Here is a 23,932-nt window from a genome sequence, read left to right on the forward strand (position 1 = left end):
AGGACTCGAAACATTGTGTCCCTCCCAGTGACTCCCAGACAGGCCCCGTTCCCCCCAGTCCTGGAGAAGGGACTTGTCCCTGGTGTCGGAGCCCAGCCGCCTCTACCCGACCTCAGGTAGAGCTGCAGGGCCTGGCCCCGCGGGGCTTGGCCAGGACGCCTGGGAAGCAGCCGGCTGCATCCAGGGGTGTTGGAAGGGCCGCTCAGACAAGCGGGGTTCACCTTGACCCCAGAGGGCAGGGGTGGGACTCCGGGCTGACGTCGGGACAAATGGAGGGAATAAAAGCTTCCCAATGGCCAAGCCCCGCACCGGCCTCTTCGGGCAAAGGCTGGGTGACACCGTCCAGTTTGGGGGGGGATGCTCGAGGGGTCCCCAGGCCCCTCCCCCTCCTGTAACTTAGTGCTCTAAGCCCTTTCGGCTTGGCCAGGTCCTAACACGAGGTGCCCACCCGCAGAGCGTAGGCCCCTGGAGGGCAGGGGGTTCTCTGGGGGCGTCATCCCTGTAAAAGAGGCTCGCCCTGCCTTATGGGGGCAGGCGGCACGGGGGGCCTCCGGGGGCCTGGGGGCATCCCACGCCCACTGTCCAAGCACAGGGCGCGCCACCGCGGACCCGCCCACGGAGGCATCGCGTCCCTCGGGGACTCCACGTGCGCGCAGACGCGGGCGGGGGGCGGCGGGGGGCGGGGCCGAGGGCGCAGAAGGACGAGGCTCTTCGCCTAGGAAGACCCTGGTCAAGAAGTCAGGGACCCGCAGCCCCAACGCATGCGCATCGCAGCGACCGCCGCTGGTGAGGATTCCCAGTCAAAACGGGGTAGCCGCGCGGCGTGTGCGCATGCGCACATCCGGGAACAAGGGTGGTTTCCGGGGCACGGTCCCGGAATCCCGGACTCAGGGTTTAGACGCATGCGCACATCCGTAACTGATGCTGGCCCTAAAAGAAATCCGGGCTCGGAGGAGTGATGTGACAGGTGCCTGCGCGCAGCGTCTCCTGATGTAAACAGCGGCCTCCAGGTCAGGCGCTGCTCCTGCCCTCTTTTCGCTCCGGTCTTCTTCCCTCCCTCCTCCAGACTCCGCCTTCCCCGCCGCCGTCCGCGCAGGCGCAGTGCAGGGACCGTCGGAGAGCCCAGCGAGCCGGAGCAAGGGAGCGCCGGGGCCAAGAAGGAGCCGGGCTGGGGCTGGGGAGCCCGCAGGCCCCCGTCCAGGTGAGGCGGGACCCCGGAGGGGGCAGGGAGGGGCTGGGGGCGGGCGGGGCCTGACCCTTCCCAAGGGCGGTGGCCGCAACCCTGATCGTCGCTGATGTCAGGGAGCTCCCCCCCCCCGGCGTGGGCGGAGGGACCCCCGAGAATAGCAGCCTCCCCCCGGGCCCGAGGCACCCCGAGCCTGCACCCCCTTGTCCCCAGGAGGGTGGATAATAACAGCCCCCCCGTTTGCAGAGCCCCCTCCCCCATCCGCACGTTAGTACCGTGCCCGCCCCCCAACCCGATCTTGGGGGCCCCCCTTCCGGCTCGGTCCGCATTCCTAGACTGTAAGCGCCCCGAGAGCAGGCGCTGCGGCTCAGCACTGCACACAGCAGGTGCTTAATCTGTGCTGATGGATTGTGAAGTGGGCGGTACCCTCCCCTCTTACCGAGGAGGGGATGGGGGGATCCGGGGTGGGGGATGGGGGATAGGGTCGCTTGGCCGGACACCGCTGGCAGAATTTGAACCCGGGCCCCGGGGCCGTCCAACCCTTGCCCCAGGTGGGGTCTTCACAGGTGTCCGAGATGACTCTTGAACCTGCAGGCGCCTGTGATCCAGAGGCTGCCCAGCTCTCTGGGACCGTCCACGGAGCCCCAACCTGAACGGGCAGGAGCGGCCCCCTCCCCTCTGACCCAGCCTTTCCTCACGCGTGACCATGCCTGCAGATGTCCCGCTGTCCAGGGCGGGTGGGATACTCGGGGCCGCTGTGGGTGGCAGTGAGACGTGGAAGAAGCCCCTGTTTTCTGCAGCCTGTTGGGGGTCACGGAAAACTGGGAGGGGAGCAATTGTGGACCGAGTAGGAGGAAGGGGTGGAGGGACAGCACCCCGGGAACCGAGGGGAGGCTGCCCACTGCGAGAGGGGGGAGCACGGGGCCGTGGGGGCCTCGATCAGCCACCTTGGGAGACTTGAGCTTCTGTGGGTCAGCTTGGCAGCCGGCGGAGAGGGCTCTTATTGAGGGGGTCCAGGTGTGGGGCAGGCTCAGGGGACAAGTGCCCAGCAGGTAAAATTGATCAGAATTGGCAACAGATGAGATGGTGAGGACAGGGAACGTCAGCTGGTGCCCTTGGCACCAGGGAGGTGGGGGAAGGGAGCCGCTTTGGGGGCGGGGCGGGTAAGAAGCCAAGCCCTATGAGATGTCCGAAGTAGGATGACCACCACGCATCTGGAGAGGCCAGGCTGGGAGGAATCTGAGACTCCTCAGCAAAGGGGAGAGGGCATCCGTGGGAGCCAATGAGGTCACCAAGTGGCTGAGTGCGGAGGGAGAAGAGGGCCCAGGACAGAGTCGTGAGAAGACCTGGGGGAGAGACAAAAGGACAGAAAGGAGCTGCTGCTCAGGAGCAGGGCGAGGGACAGTGGCCAAGGCCACAGAGCGGTCAGAGAGGGTGACCGCCGAGGAAAGCCCACTGGGTCTGGCCACGAAGAGAGGTCATTGTCTTTGGAGGCAGTGGCGTCGGCTGAGGGATGGGAACGGAGAGAGTTCAGACGGGATGAGAGGAGGGAGGCGGAAGCCCCGGTGTAGATGGTCCTCTCCTGGAGCTTGGTCACCAAGTAGGGCAGAGAGAGAGGGGACAGTGAGCAAGGAGGGGAGGACCAAGCGAGGGGGTTTTGTGGATGGGAGAGACATGGGCTTGTTTGTGGGCAGTGGGAAGAGAAGGGAAAGGGGGGGCAGTGCTGGGGCCCGCGGGGTGGAGGGGCAAGCCTGGGCCAGGCAAGCTCACCTTTGGGCAGCAAACACTTAGGGGTGCCGGGAGAAGAGGAGAAGGGGGAGCTCTTGGGGATTGGCCCTGGCTATTTCAGGGGAGGCCGGCTCTCAGCTGGAGGATGGGGCAGGAGAGGGAGAGAAGGTTACTTCGCAGCTCCGAGGGCCCAGTCCAGGTGCCGGGCCCGGACAGGTTCACATCCTGACTCATGCATTCTCACTTTTGTCCTTGGCCTCTTCCCTCTATTTTCTTTTTGTAAATGGGGACCCCCTTTCTCGTGCTATTTGTGACACAGTGTGGTGAGGAAAATACTGTCCGTCTGACAGGGCCAGATGTCTTAGCTGGTTTTAGATGTTCAGTCTTGACCAAGCCCAGTTCAAGTCGAAACCTGTTCAATGACTTTCCCACGGTCTCTGGGCTCAGGTCTTCTAGTCAGAGGTTCCTTGTGCTCTTTCTGTGGGTACCTGAGCTTCTCACTCCTCTGCCCAGGGCATTGTTGTTCAGCTGTTTATTCTTGAGGTTACAGATACTTCCCTTCCTCTCTGCCCCCCATCCAAACAAAGGAAACCAGCTGCATTTCAGTGGCTCAGGTCATGCTTTTGGGGGCTCCTAAGGATGTTGGTTACAATTGATCCTTTTGGATTGACCTCATTTCAGCTCTTAAGAAGCAGTGATTAGAGGCGGGTTCACTCAGACAGATGAAAGCTTAGATTGTGTTCTTCTGGGAAGTCAGTTCTTCTTTGAATGTGCCCACTTAGGGCCTACTAAAGCTGGCTCCCAGCTGATCTCCCAAGTAGGACTGCCCTAGGCAGGGGGGAGTTGTCAGTGGCCTGTCTATGGGTTTTTCTGTCCTGGAAAGCCCCACCATTGTAGCTGCTGGTAGCAATAGCAAGTGCGGTTATGGCCGGAGCGGTGGAGCAACTCCCTCTTGTTCAGGTGGCTACTCGGCGTGGCTTTGAATTTATTCTCCGGCCTTCTGGTTAGTGTGGTCCCTGAAGGTTTGCAATCACAGTTGCCAAGGTGTCGGCCTTCTCTTGGGTATTAAGAGGCCCTCGTACCATGGGGTGCTCTAGAGATCAAGGCAGGATCCAGCCTCGAGTCCCAACTCACTGCTCTTGCCACATCAGTTCAGCTCCTAGGCCTCAGTTTCCTTCTTTGTAAAATGAATGGACCAGATGAGTCTCTTAGGTCCTTTCTTACTTTTATTTTATCCTTTACCTGGTAATCGCATGGGAGTAGCAGCCTCCTTCTCCCTTTGTTACCATTGTTATTTACATTCTTATTACAAAATAGGAATCATTTTCTCTTTTTTCCTATTTTTTTAAATCATAAAAGTATTTTATTATTTTCTAGTTATATGTAAAGATAATTTGCAGCATTTGTTTTCATAAGATTTTTATTTCCAAATTTTTTTCCCTCTCCCCTCCCAAGACAGAAAGCAGTCTGATAAAGGTTTTATATGGACAATCACATTAAACATGTTAATGCATTAGTCATGTTGCCCTAAGACAATTGTCTTGGATCATTGTACTGCTGAGAAGAGCTAAGTCTATCCCAGTTGATCATCACACAATGTTGCAGTTACTTTGTGCCTAGTTCTGCTCACTTCAATCAGCCTCAGTCCGCTTAAGTCTTTCCAGGTTTTTCTAAAATTCTTTTTTTGTGGGACAGTAAGGGTTAAATGACTTGCCCAGGGTCACACAGCTAGTAAGTGTCGAGTGTCTGAGGCTGAATTTGAACTCAGGTCCTCCTGAATCCAAGGCCAGTACTTTATCCACTGCATCACCTCGCTGCCCCCCTGCTCATCATTTCTTACAGCACAATAGTATTCCATTACATTCATATATCACAACTTGTTCAGTCATTCCTTAATTCAAGGGCATTCCCTTGATTTCCAATTCTTTGCCACCACAAAGAGAGTTTCTATAAATATTGTCATACATGTGGGTCCTTTTCCCTTTTTTATGATCTCTTTGGGATACAGACCTAGTAGTGGTATTACTGGGTCAAAGGGTATATGCACAGTCCCATAGCCCTTTGGGCATAGTTCCAAATTGCTCTACAGAATGGTTGGATCAGGTTACAACTCCACCAACAATGCATTAGTGTTCCAAATTTTCCACAGCTTCTCCAACATTTATTATTTTCCTTTTTGTCACATTAGCCAATCTAATAGGTATGAGGCGGTACCTCAGATTTGTTTTAATTTGAATTTCTCTAATCAATAGTGATTTAGAGCATTTTTATATGGCAATAGATAGCTTTGATTTCTTCATCTGAAAACTGCCTGTTCATATCCTTTGACCATTTCTCAATTGGGGAATGAATTACATTCTTATGAATTTGATTTAGTTCCCTATATATTGTAGAAATGAGGCCTTTATCAGAAGCACTGTCTATAAAAATTGTTTCCCAGCTTTCTGCTTCCCTTCTAATCTTGGCTGCATTGCTTCTGTTGGTACAAAAACTTTTTAATTTAATGTAATCAAAATCATCCATTTTGCATTTCATAATATCCTCTACCTCTTGTTTGGTCATAAATTCTCCTCTCCATAAATCTGAGAGATAAACTACTCCTTCCCCTCCTAATTTACCTATGCTATCCCCCTTCATGTACCCATTTTGACCTTATTGTGGTATATGGTATAAGATGTTGGTCTATGCCTAGTTTCTGCCATACTATCTTCCAGTTTTCCCATCAGTTTTTGTCAAATGCTGAATTCCTATCCCAGAAGCTGGAGTCTTTGGGTTTATCAAATAGTAGATTACTAAAATCATTTACTGCTGTGTCTTCTGTGCCTGACCTATTCCATTGATCCTCCACTCTTTTTCTGAGCCAGGACCAAATAGTTTTGATGACTGTAGCTTTGTAGTAAAGTTTCAGATTTGGTACAGCTAGCCCACCTTCCTGGGCATTTTTTTTCCATCACTTCCCTTGATATTCTTGACCTTTTGTTCTGCCAGATGAATTTTGTTATTTTTTCCAGCTCTATAAAATAATTTTTAGGTAGTCTGGCATGGCACTGAATAAGTAAATTAATTTAGGTAGAATTAGGTAGAATTGTCTAGCTTGGTCTATTCATGAGTAATTAATATTTTTCCAATTATTTAGATTTGATTATATTTGTGTGAAAAGCATTTTGTAGTTGTGTTCATAGAGTTCCTGGGTTTTTCTTGGCAGGTAGACTCCCAAGTATTTTATATTGTGTACTGTTACTTTAAATGGAATTTCTCTTTCTATCTCTTGCTGCTGGACTTTGTTGGCCGTGTATAGAGATGCTGGTGATTTATATGGGTTTATTTTCTATCCTATGATTTTGCTAAAGCTATTGTTTCGAGTATGGTTTTTGTGTGTGTGTGTGTGTGTGGTTTTTTGTTGTTGTTGTTGTTGTTGTTTTTTAGTGAGGCAGTTGGGGTTAAGTGACTTTCCCAGGGTCACACAGCTAGTAAGTGTTAAGTGTCTGAGGTCAGATTTGAACTCAGGTCCTCCTGAATCCAGAACCGGTGCTCTATCCACTGTGCCACCTAGCTGCCTTGAGTATTTTTTAGATGACTCTCTAAGGACCATCATATCATCTACAAAGAGTGAGGGTTTTGTTATCATTTTCAAGGTATAAGCATTTAGTGACTTAAAAACCTTTCATGTGGAGGCGGACGATTATAGTGGGTTAAAACTCACCTTTTTAGCTCCTCTTTGTAGGTCAGACTTCATTTAGTTCTTTAGCTCAGAATGTTCATTCTCAATGTGATGACTCTTAAGCCTAATGTGCAATCAAGGGCTAGTCAGTTGGGCTACAGGACCTTTCTTGACTCAGAGTTCCTTATACGAGTGAGAAAAGAACTACAGTCCAAAAAGAAACCAATATTAAAATAAAATTAAAATAAGAATCGACTGTTTCTCTTTGAAGAACTGAAAAGAAGTCGTTCCTGAATGTTGCCCCAAAGTGAAGTCTTAGCAAGGCCAACACCCTCCCAATAGAGAGGGTGCTGGGCCTGGAGTCAGGAAGACCACCTGTAGTGGAAATCCCTCCTGAGACACTTCCTAGCTGTGTGGTTCTGAGTCGGTCGCTGGTCTCTGTTTGCCTCGGTTTCCTCAAATGTAAAATGAGGACAGTAATAGTACCTTCCTCCCAGGGTTATGGTGAGGATGGAATGAGATAATATCTGCCAAGTGCTTAGCACGATGCCAGGCACACAGAGTTACGTCAGCATTAGCTATTGTGATTCTTTTAACCACTACTGACACTGGTTATTGAGACAGAACATTCACTCTGTGTATTCTCTCTCCTTTCCCTGCACCATTCCTGTGAGGCCATTTCAGTCTTCTCATTGATGCCCACTTACAGATAAGGAAAATAAAGCTTGGCCACCACCACAGAGATCCAATCAATAATGGCTGGCCCAGGGCTTTCCCCCTCAGACAGGATGCAACCCTCGATGAGTTGGAGGAAGCTGGGGGTGTGTCTTGGGTTTTTTTCTTTTTTGTTGTCAAAATCTATGATTTTATTGTACCAGACAATGCACAGGGAGGAAGCTCCATCTCCGAAGCAGTGTAAAGGGTTTTCAGTTTACAGACTTAGCATTTCCTGGGGTGCAGACAGGGAAGTAACTTGTCCAGGAGCAGAGAGCAGTGAGTGGGAGGCAGAGGGGAAATTCGGCCCCTCAGGTTTTCCTGGCTGACTCTGTCACCGTTGCAGTGTCCTGCTTCTCTTTGCCGAAAACGATAAAAATAGCTCAATCCTCAGAAATTCAGTAACATTTTCAGCAGCATTTTGGCACACCAAAATTTGAGTATTGCAATAACTAGCAGATGTCTTTAAAGGGTAATGTCAAAGTCCTTGTGTTAATAATAACTTTAAATTCCCTCTGGAGTGTGTTTCTTGTTCCTTAAGTTTACAGTCATTTTTTCCACAGGTATCGGCCATGGGTAAATCCTTTTCTCACTTACCTTTGCATTCCTGTAAAGACGATGGTTATGATGGAATGCCATCTTCTGATCACATGAAGAACGGCTTAATTCACTCCGAAAGCCATAATGAAGATGGGCGAAATGGAGATGTCTCTCAGTTTCCCTATGTGGAATTCACAGGAAGAGACAGCGTCACCTGCCCGACTTGTCAGGGGACAGGCAGGATTCCCCGGGGTGAGTCGTTTCATGTGTTTTCTTTTCCCCCCAGAGTAAGGCTGTTGTTCGCCTCGCCCCGTGTTAGCAAACCCCTGAATGAAGGAAAAGGCCTCCCGTTCAGTTCTAAAAGTCCTTCCTGATGACCAGGGGCCAAGCTCCACGTTAGGCCTTGGGGAGGCAAAGGTCCAATGAGTCCCAGACCCCCGCCTTCAGAAAGCTTACTTGGGTAGGAAGCTGCACTGTCTTCAACGCCAAATGGGTTATTGCAGCTGACAGTTCAGCCAGTGGTGAGGACTTAGTGGCATACAGGGCCGGGAGGAAAGAGAACTCATCTTCTCTTGGATAATTAGATAGAGGGTCATTTGGGAAGGGAGAAGGCATAAGCCATGGGAAGGAGCAGACAGCAGCCTTGCCAAAGACAGTGGTTGCAGAGCTGGGCGGTGGGCACCGTTTGTGCAGCAGCACGGAGGTGGGAGAGAATTCAAAAGGCAGGATCCGGCCAATAGGCTTGTTTGTCTTCAGTGGACGGGCTGGTGAGGGGAGACTCGGGGGGAAGAGAGGTTCTGGGGAAACACCAAGGACCTTGGGGGGGGGCAGAGGCACCTTGAGGGCACCGGGACAGCCTGCAGGGAGGAGGTGCTGCTCAAGGCCAGGCCTTGGGTGAAGGCAGAGACTTCACCACGTGGAGATGGAGGAAGTTTGGCAGAGGCCATCACAAGCTGAGAAGACAGGGCAGGCTGGGGTGCAAAGAGAGCCATCTGAACTGTCCAGACTGTAGAGAATGAGACTGAAGGGAGTGCGGGAAGTCAGGCGACACAGTCAGGCTGGAGGCATAAGGAATGCCAGGAGAGTGGGCAGCTCATCTTGGGAGTGCAAGAGTGTCAGGACCCAAGGAACAGCCAGGACTTCTCGGACTGCCGTCGCCCCGACACATTTCAGTGTCTGTTAACGGGGATCATGGAGGGAGAAAGAACAGCCCGAATCAGAGGCTGTCTCAGATCTTGCTCATGAGGCGAGGCGGCTCATCAAGAGTCATGCCAGCCATGAGCCGAGAACTTCAGAAACTACCGCTGTTCTCAAAAGATGAGCAGGTATTCACTGAGCACTTTTATGACGTAAGGCGTGTTGGGGAGCAGGAAGGTCTGGGAGACCTCATTTTCAGCTGGGCACGGGAACTACAGGCCAGCATTACAAGCATCCAAATGTTCAACTACAGGTGCCCAGACAGGGATGAGAAGAGAAGGGAGGGGATTCAGGCAGGATCAGAAACAGGACAAGTCTGAGGGAGGGACATCTGAGCCTGGAGATCGACCTGTAGGTTGTTACAGTAGTGCTGTTGAGAGACGCTGGGGTGAGCTTGCTGGCTGCTTGTGTGCAGACACACGTGGATATGTGTGTGTGTGTGTGTGTTCGGGACTGTGTATTTGCACACGTGTGTGCACGTGTCTGTATGTTTAATGAGAGACAGAGATGGAGGTGAATGATGTTCAGGGATAGAAATGACATGTCTGGCAACTAATTGTATATGTGGGGTTGGGGAAGATTTGAGGCTCCCCCTGACGTGGACCCGGATGGTGGTTCCCCTAACAGAAATAGGGGTGTTCAGGCGAGGGAAGGGTTGCAGGAGAATGCTCATGAGTGCTGTCATGTTCCACTCTACTCACCTACTCCAGTGTGTTCAGCCATTCCCCAGAATATAGGTGACTACCTCATTTTCAGCTCTTGAAATGCCTGCTATGAACGTATTGGTAAATCAGGGACCTTCCCAGCCCCTCTTACCTCCAGAATCAAATGTAAATTCCTCTGTTTGCCATTTAAAGCTCTTCACGTCCTGGGCCCATCGCAGGACTGAAGTGAACATTAGTGTAGACACTGCTTTGTGTTTCCCTTTTCATACCCAGTCCCTAGTGGGTGCTTAATAAAGCCATGGTGGTTGGCTGGCTTGGACCTCCTTGGATTGGAGTGTGGGCATTTTAGGCCCTTCTTTAATATGAATTCAAATCACTGTCCTGGCTAAATAGTTCAGCCAGCTCTTCACTCCACCAGCAATGTATTAGTGTGCCTTAGAACAGCCTTTTAAAAATCTGAGGTGGCTGCTAAGTTCCCTGTGCTTTTCTCTTTCTTCCTGACTTCAGTCCAGTCCTCTTCAAGTTGTGACATCGCCCCAATGTCATGGTCCTCTTGGAGAACGAAGGACAAACAACAACCCTAGAAAGGACTCTTGACCTCACTTTGGAAATGACCTGTGCCAGGGCGGGGCAAAAATGTCACCCTGGTTGCTCCCGTACTCCCTTTTCCTCTGTTACTTTGGACTTCCTCCTCTTCCTCCTCCCTCCCTTGGTCCTACGCCAAGGACTAAGCAGAGCACCAGATTTCCTGGATAGCTGGTGATAGGGAAGGGAATAAGCCCCTGTGGAGTGCTCCCCTGTTGGGGAGCCCATGAGGTTAGCTAAAGAAATCTGGGTCAAGGGAGTGTGTGCTGAAGCCCCTGCCACCGGGTTGGCTTCAGACAGGAGAGACTTGTCTCCTGCTTGATTGCTTCATTTCACCCTCACGTGACTAACCTTTATTTACATGTGACCATCACGTGGTCATTACTCCTTGTCTTAGAATGAGGCCTGGCCTTTTACTGCTAAAACAATAAAAAACTGAACTAGCGCTAACTGCCCACTCTCCAAATGCAGACGTTTCAAAGAATCATAAGAGGGTTATCGTGTCGATAGACAAGAAAGGAGAGGTGATTGTATGTAAAGCACCGTGCTCGGTGTTGTGCAAGATGCTAAGGCATAGGAGGCATCAGTCCTGTTTTCAACGATAAGGCATGAAGCATTTAGTAAGCAGTTGCTATGTGCCAGGGACTCTGATAAGTCGGGGGGGGGGGGGGGACCGGGGGTGAGGGAGAATGAGAATGAATGAATTCCAGGCATGAGGACCATTCCGCAAAGGTGCACTGATGGGAGAGATGGAGGGGGTGGTGTGAAGAGCTGAGTGTGTGGAAGGGAATGAGGTCCAAGGACACTGGAGAGGGAGAAGGAGCCGGGGGATGAAGGGCTCTAAAAGCCAAACAGATTGATTCTTGAGGTGACATGGTCAGACTTGCCCTTGAGGAGGCTCCGTTGCCCTGCTAAGTGGAAGATGGACTAGAATGGGCTGAGATGTGAGACAGGGAGGCCAGGGACGTTTGCAGAAGATGCTAGGAAGGCCAAACTGACAGGATTCCCACATATTAGGTCTGGGGGTGAGAGAGAGTGAGGAGTCAGGCGGGACACTTGTAGGTTTGGGGCCTGGGAAGAGGCTGGTGCCCTGAAAAGTGAGGAAGAAGTTAAGAAGGGGGAGGGACGGCAGGGGAGAACACCTTTGGTTTGGGCATTGACAGGTGAAGATGTCTCTGTGATAGAAGCTAGTAAGCTTCAGGGAGTTTACAATTCATTAACGAGAAACATTGTAATCGGGTAAAAATGAACAATCCATACATTAACAGTCTAGAGGCGAAATAGCTAAAGGTCTCTTAGAACAGCGAGCAGTTTAATTAATTGCATGAGTCCCAAAGTGGGATCCGACAGACTAGCTGGTGATCCAGGGGCCTTTATGGGAGGAGGTCAGAGTGGAGGGGACCATTAAGCATGTACGACTTTTATAATTAGGTAAATATTTGAGGGGAGGGGATTCCAGGTGTGGGGCTTGATGTGTGCAGAATACAAGGTGTGTTCATTTCCATCAGTTTGGATAAAGGGGCAGATGCCGTAGGGAAATAAGAAGATATGAGCTCGGCTGTAAACATTGTCAAGGGCCGTGAAGACCAGAGGAAAGAGCATGAAAGTTTCTTTATGAGAAGGAAAGCTATGAAAGTTTCTGGTGATTGTAAAAGTGGTGATAACACAAAGATAAGTCTGATCGTTGGAGAGGGCAAAGGGGATTTTTAGAAAATGTGAGAAAATAATGATGAACAATGGATTTCTAGGAGAAACCCAGGCAGTCTTAAGTTGCTCTCTGCCCCTCACCCCAGAAAGTTCAGTTCTTAGGAGGAAATTTTAAGCCGTGCATGAGATGAGCTCTGGTGAACCAAAGGAACGTAGATTGATTCTTTCATTGAGTTGGGGGGAGAAGCACCTAAACTTTAGAATATGCTGTCCCTCGATTTATGGCAATCAATGGAGCTAAATGATGCTAATTAGCTTAGATCAGTGTATGGTGACCCACCTCTATCTAAGGGGGACAACCCCTTCCCACACACACACCAGGGTCAGGCTCTCTCTTTTACTCCCCACACCTTGTCTCCACAGGCTCTTGGCTCAGAAGGCTGTTTCTTAGGGGTGTGTAGTTGTTTGGGCCTGTAAGCCAGTGGCTAGTGGGGACGTCAGGGAGACATGCAGTCGATACTTTAATAATATGTAATATGAGTTAATAATAAATGTTTACTGGCCAAACTGGCACAATCGCCATTAATATATAAGTAGCAAATACTTTTAGAAAGCACAGCCTGTCCACAAATAATTTAGTTAACACAAAAGACAGGGGTTCTTAACCAGGGATCTCTGCTGCTTCAAAATCTATTTCAGTATAACTGCTTTCTTCAGGAATCCTGTTTTATTTCGTGCATCTAAAATGCTGTTCTGAGGAACATTCCTCATGTGCTTCCCAAAACTGTCCAGAAGATCCATTACCCAAAGAAAGGCTCGGAATTCCTGATGTAGAAGGCTAATTCCTGATAACATTCCTTAGTGGGCATTGTTTGAAGATCTGTTGAAAATAGGTGGAAATTCCTAAAGTGACATGTCGCATTTTCATGGACGTCATAGAAAATGGCACAGTAATTTCTATTTCATTTATGTACTTGGGAAGACATCTTACTGACTAGGCAAATGTGTCTTCCTGAGAATGTTTTATGTTTGTTTAGAGTAAGCCCCTAGTTTACCCCTTCTTTGCTCACTTGTGCCCGTTCCTCCACAGTCATGGTGGTGTGTCTCCTTGTAACTTTATAGGCCGATAACCTTCTAAAGCATTGTTTTCTTGGTCTGTCCACACCAATGTTGCCCTGGGTTTTACTGGGTTTCTATTTAACCGTGTAAATTTCTTTTAAAAGTGCTTCTTGTATTTGTAGGCCAGGAAAATCAGCTTGTGGCATTGATTCCCTATAGTGATCAGAGACTAAGGCCAAGAAGAACGTAAGTAGAGACAAAAGAAAACAAATATTTGCATGCTTTCTATGTTTGAAGAGAAATGTGTCAGACAAATCTTATGGTTCAAGTGATTGGGATGTATATAACTTCAGAGGGGTGCTGTGTATAGTGTATAGTGTATAATATGTTGGTTTTAGTCATTGTATTGTAGTCATTGGGTGGCCCCTTCCCAGTTCTGGGCACATGTGTCTGTGGTCATCTCTCGACATCCATGGGGACTCAGGGTACAGGACCCTTCCCCACCAACGTGAGAAACCACAAGTAACTCTAGCCTCTATTTTAATCATTCTGACCCTATTTATTGAAGACACAAAATCGGGAAGACGACACACTGCTTCCATAAAGAGAGATCAGTATCTTGCCCACTACGCCGGGTCCGCATGGATTTCCTTCTCCTAAAAAAGTGCCCCATCCAAGGAGAAAATCACACGACTGGGTTTGGAGGTGTTGATATGAATGTATGGATCCCCTGGATTTGATGGAGCTGCCTCGTCATCCAAAAGTATTTTATGAAACCCTGGGTTAATAGGAGCAAAATGCCCTTCACCTGAACTCCCAGCTGAACCCCGGTAGCTGGCAGATAAGTCCCCAGGACAGTGGGTCCCTATCTTGTGGGGACACCCGGGTGTCCCCATCCTCACCAAGCTCCTTTTTGGAATCCTGTCACCTTATCCCGGTGCTTCTGCATTCCCTCCACACTTGTTCTGTTCTGTGTGAAATTGTTAAAACTGCCTCCATTCCATCCATTCTCGTTACAGTATCTGCTAATGAAACTGACAACACGAGGTAACCAGCGAGCAGAGAAACCTTCTATTCCCTCAGCGGGGGAGGGGGGGGGACAAATAAACTGGGTCTCTGATCTGGGTTTTCTTGTAGGACATTATGATCTCTGATCTGTTTATTATTTTTTTGTAGGAGATGGGCAAACAAAAACTATATTTGACAGATGGTCAAGAGACCAAGGAGGCAGGAGGCATTGCCAAAGAGCTCACTAAGCTGAAACTCAGGCGGAGTTTTAACCATAGTATACATTTATCTGGTAGTAAATGATAAAATGGATGTGTATTAGACAGCTTATGCATCTGTAACTAATTTAAGTTTTTACATATGCACATCACCTGAAGTTTTCCTCATATGCTGCAAATCTCCAAAAGCTCCCATTTAGTTATCGATGGCCAACCTGCCAATAACCAAACCCTGGAATGTCAAGGGATGACTCTGTGTGTGTGCACGCACACACCCCGATACCTAAAAGCTTCATAATCACTTAGCCATGAAAGCTGTGTCACTTCTTTAGGAGCTCATTCATTGGAAGGAGAAAGCAGTCCCTTCCGGGAACAGGTGCTGCTAGGAGTAGAAGACCAGACCTGGTGCCAGGTAGACTGGAGTTGGGACCCTACCTCAGCTTCTTTATCTGTAGAATGGGGTAATAAGAGAGACAGATGAGATAACCTGGGCACAGGCCTTAAAGCTTCTTGTTGAGACTAAGGACCTGAGGCTGCAGGGCAGGAGGGGACGGACCTTGGGATTGTTTTTAGAGAGAGGACTGAGGTGGGGGGGCTTACCAAGGCCACACAAGGAGGAAAATTGAATTCAAACCCCAATAGTGCTCCGCCTGGCTCCTGTGGCCTCCCACATAGAGTCTGTATTTTCTATTTACCACGTGAGAATCCCACAGCTCTGCTGCCTTCCCACACTGAGTGGGCTTTCACTGCCCTCGTCCCCTCGCCTTCCTGAGACCTGGAAGGCTCAGATTGCACTCCACCATCCCAGGCCCTCCCCTGGCTTGCCAAGGGTGCAGGGGTTTGCGCTCGTGCTCGCTCCTCCCCCCCCCCACCTCTCTCTCTGTCTCTCTGTCTCTCTCTGTCCCTTTCTCTATCTTTCTCTCTTCTCTCCTCTCTGTCTGTCTCTTTGTCTGTGTGTGTGTGTGTGTGTCTCTGTGCCTTTGTCACTGTCTCTCTCTCTCTCAGTCTGTCTCTGTCTCATTCCCTCTCCCCCTCTCTGTGTCTCTGTGCCTCTGTCACTGTCTCTCTGGCTCTGAGTGTGTGTGTGTTTGTCTCTCTCACCCCCCCGCCCCTTTCTGTCTCTCTCTCTCTGCCTTTCTCTCTTCTGTCCTCTCTGTCTCTCTGTTTCTCTGCCTCTGTCACTCTTTCTCCCCCCGTCTCTCTTTATCTCTCTGTCTGTCTCTTTGTTTCTCTGTGTGTGTGTGTGTGTCTCTGTGCCTTTGTCACTGTCTCTCTCTCTCTCTCAGTCTGTCTCTGTCTCATTCCCTCTCCCCTCTCTCCCTCTCTGTGTCTCTATGCCTCTGTCACTGTCTCTCTGGCTCTGTGTGTGTGTGTGTGCACACACACACACACCCCCACACACACACCATGTCATTCCTTGCTCCAGACCCTCCTGGTTCCGTGATGCTTCAGCCTCTCCTGAGGTGGGTCTTGTGCATATCATTCCCCGTTGATGGGTGAAGAAGCTGAGGTCCAAAGGCAGAGGCCAGAGCTGGTCTGAGGAAGCATGGGTCTGCAGGAGGGACAGGGCTGGCATCTCCAGAGCCAGTTGTGGTCTCTCCATGAGTCTCAGACGAGCTGGAGGCTCAGGTGCCGTGCCCTGCATGAATGCTCCTCATGACAAAGGCATTTATTGTGCATTTTCCTTAAGCACCTTGAAGTCAGACACTGTTTTTCTCTGCCTGCCCGGGTGGCACGCCAGCTGTGTGCCCGGCACTGTGCTGAGTGCTCTTGTACAACTATTCTCATCTGATTATAACTTGGCCGATTGATTTCACCCAAAGCAAACTCATGAACTGATTGTTACGACACTGCCCTTTGGGAAAGCTTGACTTTTCCGCTTCTTTCCCCAAAGCAGGGCCTTCAAGCCTGGTTTCTTTGAGGGGCCAGAAGTCCCCTGCAGGCCGAGCTGCCTCCTTCCTCTTCGCTCCTTCCCTTTGGCTTCACTCACACGACCGGCCCCCCCCCCCCCCCCCCCCCCCGTCACCTCTTGTCTGTACCACTGCAATGGTCTCTGTACTGCCCCCCCCCCCCCCGGCCATCTTCTGTCAGCTACCAAAGTGCCTTCTGGAATGCACGGCTGACTGTGCCACTTCCAGTTCAGTAAACTCGAGGGGCTGCTGCATGGTGATTCTTGGATCGACTGTTATTGCATCTTTTCCTTGTACTTTTTTAGTTTCTATTTTTACTTGACTCATAACTTTACATAATTGTCCATACATAGTCCTTATATGTCTAATGGGCTCAGACGTGTCTTACTAGCAGTGCGTGATCAAAAAAGTATGGAGATCACTGACTTCATGAAATGATATTTCATAGACTATGCTCATCCAATCCAATCTAAATATAAAAAAACTGCTAAACTGATCAGTCTTCAGAGATTAAGCATAAAGTTTAAAGCGAGCCTACATTGAACACTACAGCAGAGTTATGTGCCTCGTTTAGTGGGGATTTTTTTGGGGGGGGTTTGAGGGTCCAGACTTGTAATCTAGTGTAGAAACTCCCACCACTGATGCAGATGGACATATCGTATGTAATTTATGCTCTTAGAAAGTTGCAGGCCACTTGTCTTCTCCAAGGGTCACATACAGTATGCAATATTAAAATTTATAATTTGTTTAAGGTACTAGGAAAGGGTTATCCAATTTGAATGGGAAATATGATTTGTGAAATTATAACACAATGCAGATTGATATTTGTTCACTAAATTTCCCTTAAATACTTTAGTAAAATATATTTTAGCGTTCTTTTTTAAATTAACTCTTAAAATACTATTCATTTTCACACTAATCAAGAAGCCAGTCAAAAAACTGAAATCTCTAAGAGTTGAACATTTTATTTTCCCCCTGCTAACCTCAGGATCATCTTTATTATGGACAATTAGAGTGAGGGAAAATGGCCCTAAGTAAGTATATTTGACAGTGGGTCTGTGAGATGTGAGGAGCCGAGCCCCAGGGAATGGAGAACCTTTCTCTGATGGGCCCGGGCTGGGGGATCCCATCTACGGCAGATACATTGGACAGGGAGTTTCCCATTGGAATTTGGTTGTTGGGTTAGAAAAGATTAGAAGACAAGGCCAGTGCCCACAGGTCCAGGTATCCTCAGGCGGAGTTTCCCACCTGGTTCGTGGCGTGTTCCTCTTTGGAATCGCACTCTCCTTTTCTCTGTGACTTCCAGAAAGCTCTACGTGATGGCATCTGTCTTTATGTGTCTGCTCCTTTCTGGCCTGGCCGTTTTCTTTCTGTTTCCTCGATCCATTGATGTGAAGTATGTTGGGGTGAAGTCAGCGTATGTCAGTCATGATGACACGAAGCGTGTGATCTACTTAAATATTACGGTAAGTGCAGGTATGAACACAGAAAACTTTGTTCCTTTTCTTTGAACCATTTGCTTCCATGGGCATGTGTTTTTCCCAGAAGCCTCGTCAGTTTAGGGTAGGGGCAGCTGGGGGCCAGGGGTAGAGCTTTAGGGCTGGAGTCAGGAAGATCTTCGTTCACATCCAGCCTCAGGCATTCACTAGCTGCGTGACTCTGTCCAAGTCACTTCCCCTCTGACTGCCCCAGATTCCTGAACTGTCAAAAAGGGATGATAAACGCTCCTAATACACAATGATTCAGGGAGGCCATTATTGGGCCTGTTATCCTGCACGGAGGAATTTGAACTTTGTTTAGAAGGGTTGGTTGTAAGCCCCCCTCCCCCTCCCCCCGCAATGGTGTCATTATCAGGGACAGAATGTTAAGTCAACTGGGCAGGGATGCAACTCATGTACGTCTTGGTACATGGGGTTCAGTGACTCCTGTGGTCTTTCTCTGAAAGCAAGAGTATAGATTTATTAAGAATAAAGAATTTAGGGGCAGCTAGGTGGTGCAGTGGATAAAGCACTGACCCTGGATTCAGGAGGACCTAGGTTCAAATCCAGCCTCAGACACTTGACGAGTACTAGCTGTGTGACCTTGGGCAAGTCACTTAACCCTCATTGCCCTACCAAAAAAAAAAAAAAAAAAAGAGGTTCAAGTAGATCATGACCCTAGCAGCTTTTGAATAAGGAGGATTGCTGTAAGCAGGCTGTCCTTGTTCCCACCCAGTGGCCATTTGTCCTGGGCGTGGAAATTGCTGTTTCTGTTGTGGTGTTATTCTTTTGTGGTCCTTTGCCTTCTGAATTCCTTTCCTTCATTTTCTCACCAGCCTGTAGTTCCATTGAGAAGGAAAGGGAAAGGGGGAGTGAATGAGCATTTATGAAGCACCACTGTGTACAAGGCATCAGACTAAGCATTGTAGAGATCATCTCCGATGATTCTCACACAACCCCGTGGCATGTGTGTTGTCATTATCCCCATTTTATAATGGAAGAAACTGAGGCCGACTCCACACTCTCACACTCTGTCCCCCCATCCAGACCCTTATCTCCTTGTGCTTGAATGGCTGCAGTAGCTGCTGGGGGTTCTCCCTCCCTCAGGCTGTCCTCCAGGATCAGGTAGAGAATCCTCTCTCTCTCTCCCACACACCTTCCTCCTAACCCATCCTCTTCAGCCAGTGACCCCGGCCTCCTGCTGGGCCGAGGACACAACCACCCCCCCCACCCCCCCACCCCTGGCTCTGGGCCCCTTGTGGGACAATCCCCCTGCTCAGCCAACTCCTGACCCCCAGCTTTCTTCAAGCCCCAGCTAACACCCCACCTTCTTCAGAAAGCCTTCTCACCCTCTCTTCCTTTTGGTACCGTCTCTCTCAGTCCGTTCCTATGCATCCTCTCTGTAGCCGGTGTGGATGTGTCTGTTTGCTGGTTCTATTAGACTGTGAACTCCTTAAGGGCAGGGCCTGGCACACAGTAGGTGTAATCAGTGTTTGGGGAGTGACTGCTTATCTCTATCTGCAGATACACACATACATGTGTATACGCTCACCCTGTTAAAATATATATTCTTTGTATTTAAATCCTTAGCACTTCACATAAACACCTAGTGGGTTCTTGACAATTGTTCATTAAAGGATAAGCTGCAGGCAGCATGGGAAGCACTTTTTATCATTTATCATAGAGGGAATAGGGAGCCAAGGTAGTTTCTTCAGGAGTGGAGTGGCGTGGTCAGACCTGTGTGTGAGTATTAGCCTTTCAGTGGTTGTTTGGAAAATGGATTAGAACAGGGCTGGTGGAGGCCATCTGGGGGCACCAGCCCCTTTTGTAGAGCAGGGATCCGAAGCCTAGGTCACACGGCTCTTAAGGTGAAGAGCCTGGGCTTGAAGCTGGGTTCTGAGACTCTGAGATTTAGTTCTGTGTGGACTGCTCCACACTGCCTGCCACCAGTCTTAATGTTCACCCCGTGTGTGAAATCCTCTCTGTGTATGGAGCCAGAGCAGATTCTTGGCCATCATTTGTAAATGTGTCTTGTGGCTTCCCACAAAATGTCGCCATCACGAGGCGTCTTCTTTCGCATGTCCATGATGCCTGCTTTCCGTTTTCCTTGGAGCTGGGAACCCAGATCGTCAGCTTCTGATGGCAGCACCCATGGGTGGTCTTTCCCAACCCCTGCCAGAGTAGAACATTTCCCAAAGGGACTTGATTACGGAATGACACAATTTTACAATTTCCTTCTTGCCCTTTGCAGAACACACTGAATATAACAAACAACAACTATTATTCTGTGGAAGTTGCAAACATCACAGCACAAGTCCAGTTTTCAAAAACTGTTATTGGAAAGGCGCGATTAAATAATATCACCAGTATTGGGCCACTGGATATGAAACAGGTAAACAGTGGGAGGGAAACTTTTTACATTCTTAAGTGATTCCTAACTTAATTTTTCAATACGTCAAACTGTGTTGGATTGCGTCAGACTGTCTTCAAAAGGCTTGGTTTTCAATTTCTCCAATAGCTCCTTTTCATGATCCTTAATTTTAAACAAATATGTAGCAAATATATTTTAGAAAGAAGGGGAAAGGTATCGTGGAACTGAACCTACAGAGATGGGGTGTTTTGGCTCTAGGAATTTGGTGAAATGTTCTTTTAAAACTTACCATTATTTTAATCCGTTTTTAATATCCTTTTATCTTTCAGATTGATTACACAGTCCCTACGACGATAGTAGATGAATTGAGTTATATGTAGTAAGTCCATCTTCTTTTTTAAGTCAGTAGCTTGAACACATTTTAAAAGCTGAACCTTGATTTCATTTCTACACGACAATACTTTTGCCTACAGAATTGTATTTTTACATTCTCGTCTGTTGCCTTATGAGTCCAGATTTATTTTTTGTAAAGTACTCACTTGGATTTCTCTGTAGCGGACCAGGTCGCAGGAAAGCCCTGAATTCTTTAGCGGGCTCCAAAGACAACCCCCCCCCCCCCCCCCCGGCCAGGGTCAGGAGTCCCAGGGCTCAGCCCCTGCTTCTCCTCATTTGGACTCTGTCCCCCTGGGCAGGTCACCAGCTCTCTTAGTGCCTCCGGGAACTCTTTAAGCCCTTCTTCTTTGTTGCAGGGAGTTTGCACGCCAGAAAGTCCCTGCGGTCACCCAATCACAGTTCTAGGTTAAAGGAAGAGGGGGAGGGAGAGCTAAGGAGCTATTCCCGAGGGAGGGTTTGGCGTGTCTGGGGACACACGGCTCCTTTGAAGAGCCCAGCCATCTATGTGCCCCCTGCTGCAGAGCCCTGATGCTGGCGGGTGGGTCGCCGTCGGGGTCCAGGGCCCCATCGGGAGGGGAGGGGGGGAGAGGTTTATCTTTTCCCATCATTGGCCCTGTTTGCTGACACTCTTTGCCTTTCACAGTGATTTCTGCAGGCTGCAGTCCATCAAGGTCCACAACATCGTGGTCATGATGCAGTAAGTGGTGTGCTTTCTCTCTGTCCAGGCTGGGTGACGCCGTCATGCACACGGGAAGCAGACCAGCTCCAAGTGCTTGACAGTCTCCTAACCATTTACTGGTTTCAGCAACCTGAGAGTTTGGGGCTCCTCTGGGTCTTAACCTTAGGCTTTAAGGCTCTCTTTGGCTGGAGCAGCCTCGCCCAGTGAGAGTCTGGTGGTCAGGGGGTCAGGAGGTCAGGAGGTCAGGGGTTCAGGGGGTCGGGGCAGCTAGATACTCACCCTGGGCTCACACCTGGAACCATCCTGTGGGACACATCCATGACACAGTACCGATGTTAGTGGTGCAGGCCCTGCTGCGGCACAATGCCTTCCGCTTCAGTGGCCACCCAGCTCACTAATGCTCCCGGACATGGCCTCTCTTCTCGGGCTGCGCCAAGGAAATTCCTGAAAGCCACAAAATTGTGCGGTTAGCTTATCTTCCTCCAGAAATGAAAAAGAGATGTCTTCTGTGGAAACTGAAAAATGAGAAATCTACTGAACAAATCTTGGGTTAAAGAAGAAATCGGAAAAGGATAGTAGAACATAAAAAAGATCCATCAGATTCCCTGAGTTGTGGCCAGAACAGTTCTGAGAGCCAGACTTCTGTCCCTGACACACCTGCCTTTATGACAGAAAAGGGCAAACAGAGGCAGGAAAGAAGCCGGTGAATGGACAGACCCCCAGATTTAGGCAGCTGCATTCGCTGTCTCGTTTCTTTTTCACTGAGAGCAGAAACAGACAAAGTACAAACTGAAAAAGAATTGAACCGATAGAAACAGGCTTTGCTTTTTAACCACCTTTGTTGGGAGTTTGGTACAAGAGTGTGAACGGGAAGTAGAGTTCTCTGTCCGCATATTCTTAAAAGAATCGTGAAGTCGACTTGCAAGGAGCTCGCACAGGGCAGATCATTGAATTGTGAGGCCTTGACGGAGGGGCCCCTAAAAGGACTTCTGGGAGACTGATGAGTGGTGGGCCAGGGCCACACAGCAGCACATGGCCGAGAGAGAACCAAATCTGCATTCCTTCCATTCAAGAATGCTTTGTTCTTGGGGTTTTTAAATTGCAAATGTGAAGCAGACTTTTGGTGCCTGGATCTTGAAACCTCACTTCCATTTATAACTTTGTTTCTATGAGGAACTGTTCTACACAGCTGCAGTTCTGACCGGCACATTGTTGGGTCAAGATGAGTTGGGAAGACTTGGGGTGGAGGGATTGAAGAGAAGCAGATGTACTCTGCTTGGCCCCAGAGGGCAGAACTAGGGCCTGGATAGAATTTATCAAGAGGTAAGTTGAGGCTCAGGAAAAGCTTCCCAACAATGAGAGTTGTCCCCAAGTGGCGCAGTTACCCTCCTTGGGACAAGGATGAGCATAGGCCAGCTGACCATTTGTTGGGGAGCTGGCACTCAAAGGCCCTGAGGTCCTTCCCACCTCTAAATTCTGCGATTCTGTGGGCGGGACATTGAGAATAAATTGGGGAATGCCTCAGTAGGATTTGACATCCCTTTGGGATTGGGGGTTTTGACCTTGATTTGATATTTCTGTTTTTTCCTCCCATCCTTCTTGTCTTTGAAGTGGGAGTAAATCTTGAATTTAAAAAAGCACTGAATCATTCAGTATATTTTAAAAACAGGTTTTCCAAGAATTGCCCCAAATTCAAGTCAGTGTGCAGTGGGTTCAGCACGCAGTTCTGTTGACCTTGTTGGCCCCTCGCCAAGGCTGAATCGTTAGCCCTTTGAGCTGGTTGGGTAACTGCTGGGCCAGTCGGTGAGTCTCCTTTTCTGCCTCATACTTGTTTTTGTTTTTAAAGGGTGACAGTGACAACCTCTTACTTGGGGCACTCGGAGCAAGTCTCCCAAGAACGGTACCAGTATGTCGACTGTGGCAGAAACACGACCTATCACCTGGGCCAGTCAGAGTATCTGAACGTGCTGCAGCCGCCCCAGTAGGTGCTGCCAGGATGCGGCTGAGAGAGCTGTGCCGGCCGCACAGCCCCGCCGGCGCGCCCGCCGGCGCGCCCGCCACCGGCAGACCTCAGGCTCGCTCTGTGGTCTGAGGGGTACACCTAGAAACGTGTAGGAGTACTCCTGCTGAACCTTTTCCTCCATTGTGCTGTTGTATTTCATAATGCTAGCTGACATTAACATAGTGCACTCGGATTGGCCAGGCGCTTCACATATGGATTATTTATGTTCTTTGGTCCTCACAACAACTCTGTCTAGTAATTACTGCAGGAACTGGTCGTGCCCATTTCCCAGAGAAGGAAATCGAGTCTCAGAGACATTCAGTGACTTGGCACAGTCATAGCTAGTAAGGATGGGAATGTGGACTTCACCCAGGCCCCCTCCTGACTTCTAGGGTCTTACTCTTTCTTTCTCTGAGACCCTGCCTGTTTTTACCTGAAACTTTCATGAGAAAGGCTTAGTAGTAAAACCGAGACTTTGGCTCTAAGATAGTGGAGCTTGTAGCTTGGAAGCAATATTATGAAGATCAGGAGCTCTGACCATTTTAAAATTCAAATGTCGCCTCATAAATCAACAGAAAGACACAATCCTACCATTGAAAATATTTTCATGATGGGACTGGGGGGTTTATGCCTGTCGTCATATGGAGGGAGGTGTTGCTGATGACCCTAGGTGGGGATCAGGAGGTAGAGTGTACATCATCTAGCCCAGCCCCCTCACTGTGTGGTCTCAAGGTCACCTAGGGAGCAAGTGGCTGCTGAGGCAGAATTTGAACCCAGGTCCTGGCTCCAGGCCAGCACACTTTTCACTCCTGAATTGAAGATGTGAAACACTTGTTTTTTAGCTTTTCATAGATCCTGTGATGTCAGGCTGGTGGATGCTTCGACAGAACC

The 23,932-nt window shown here is 49.2% G+C and overlaps 1 protein-coding gene across 1 annotated transcript; it reads left to right on the forward strand.

Moving 5' to 3' along the window:
* Window positions 1-918: 918 nt before the first annotated feature.
* On the forward strand, window positions 919-23,091 carry TMEM106B (transmembrane protein 106B). Its single transcript, XM_043967762.1, has 8 exons — window positions 919-1,201; window positions 7,853-8,081; window positions 13,165-13,228; window positions 17,425-17,584; window positions 19,848-19,988; window positions 20,297-20,346; window positions 21,004-21,057; window positions 22,886-23,091. Exons 2-8 carry the CDS (start codon window positions 7,862-7,864, stop codon window positions 23,022-23,024), a joined length of 828 nt encoding a protein of 275 aa, XP_043823697.1. The 5' UTR covers window positions 919-1,201; window positions 7,853-7,861; the 3' UTR covers window positions 23,025-23,091.
* The last annotated feature ends 841 nt before the right edge of the window (window positions 23,092-23,932 follow it).

Source organism: Dromiciops gliroides, chromosome 5 (assembly GCF_019393635.1).
Source record: "Dromiciops gliroides isolate mDroGli1 chromosome 5, mDroGli1.pri, whole genome shotgun sequence".
In the NCBI taxonomy this organism is placed as follows: Eukaryota; Metazoa; Chordata; class Mammalia; order Microbiotheria; family Microbiotheriidae; genus Dromiciops; species Dromiciops gliroides.

Bases quoted from the DNA above. Each gene is read 5' to 3' on its own strand.
- TMEM106B (XM_043967762.1), top strand. From the start codon at position 7,862: ATGGGTAAATCCTTTTCTCACTTACCTTTGCATTCCTGTAAAGACGAT. The intron at 20,347-21,003 runs GTAAGTCCATCT...TGCCTTTCACAG, and splicing joins GATGAATTGAGTTATATGTA to TGATTTCTGCAGGCTGCAGT. The intron at 21,058-22,885 runs GTAAGTGGTGTG...TTGTTTTTAAAG, and splicing joins AACATCGTGGTCATGATGCA to GGTGACAGTGACAACCTCTT.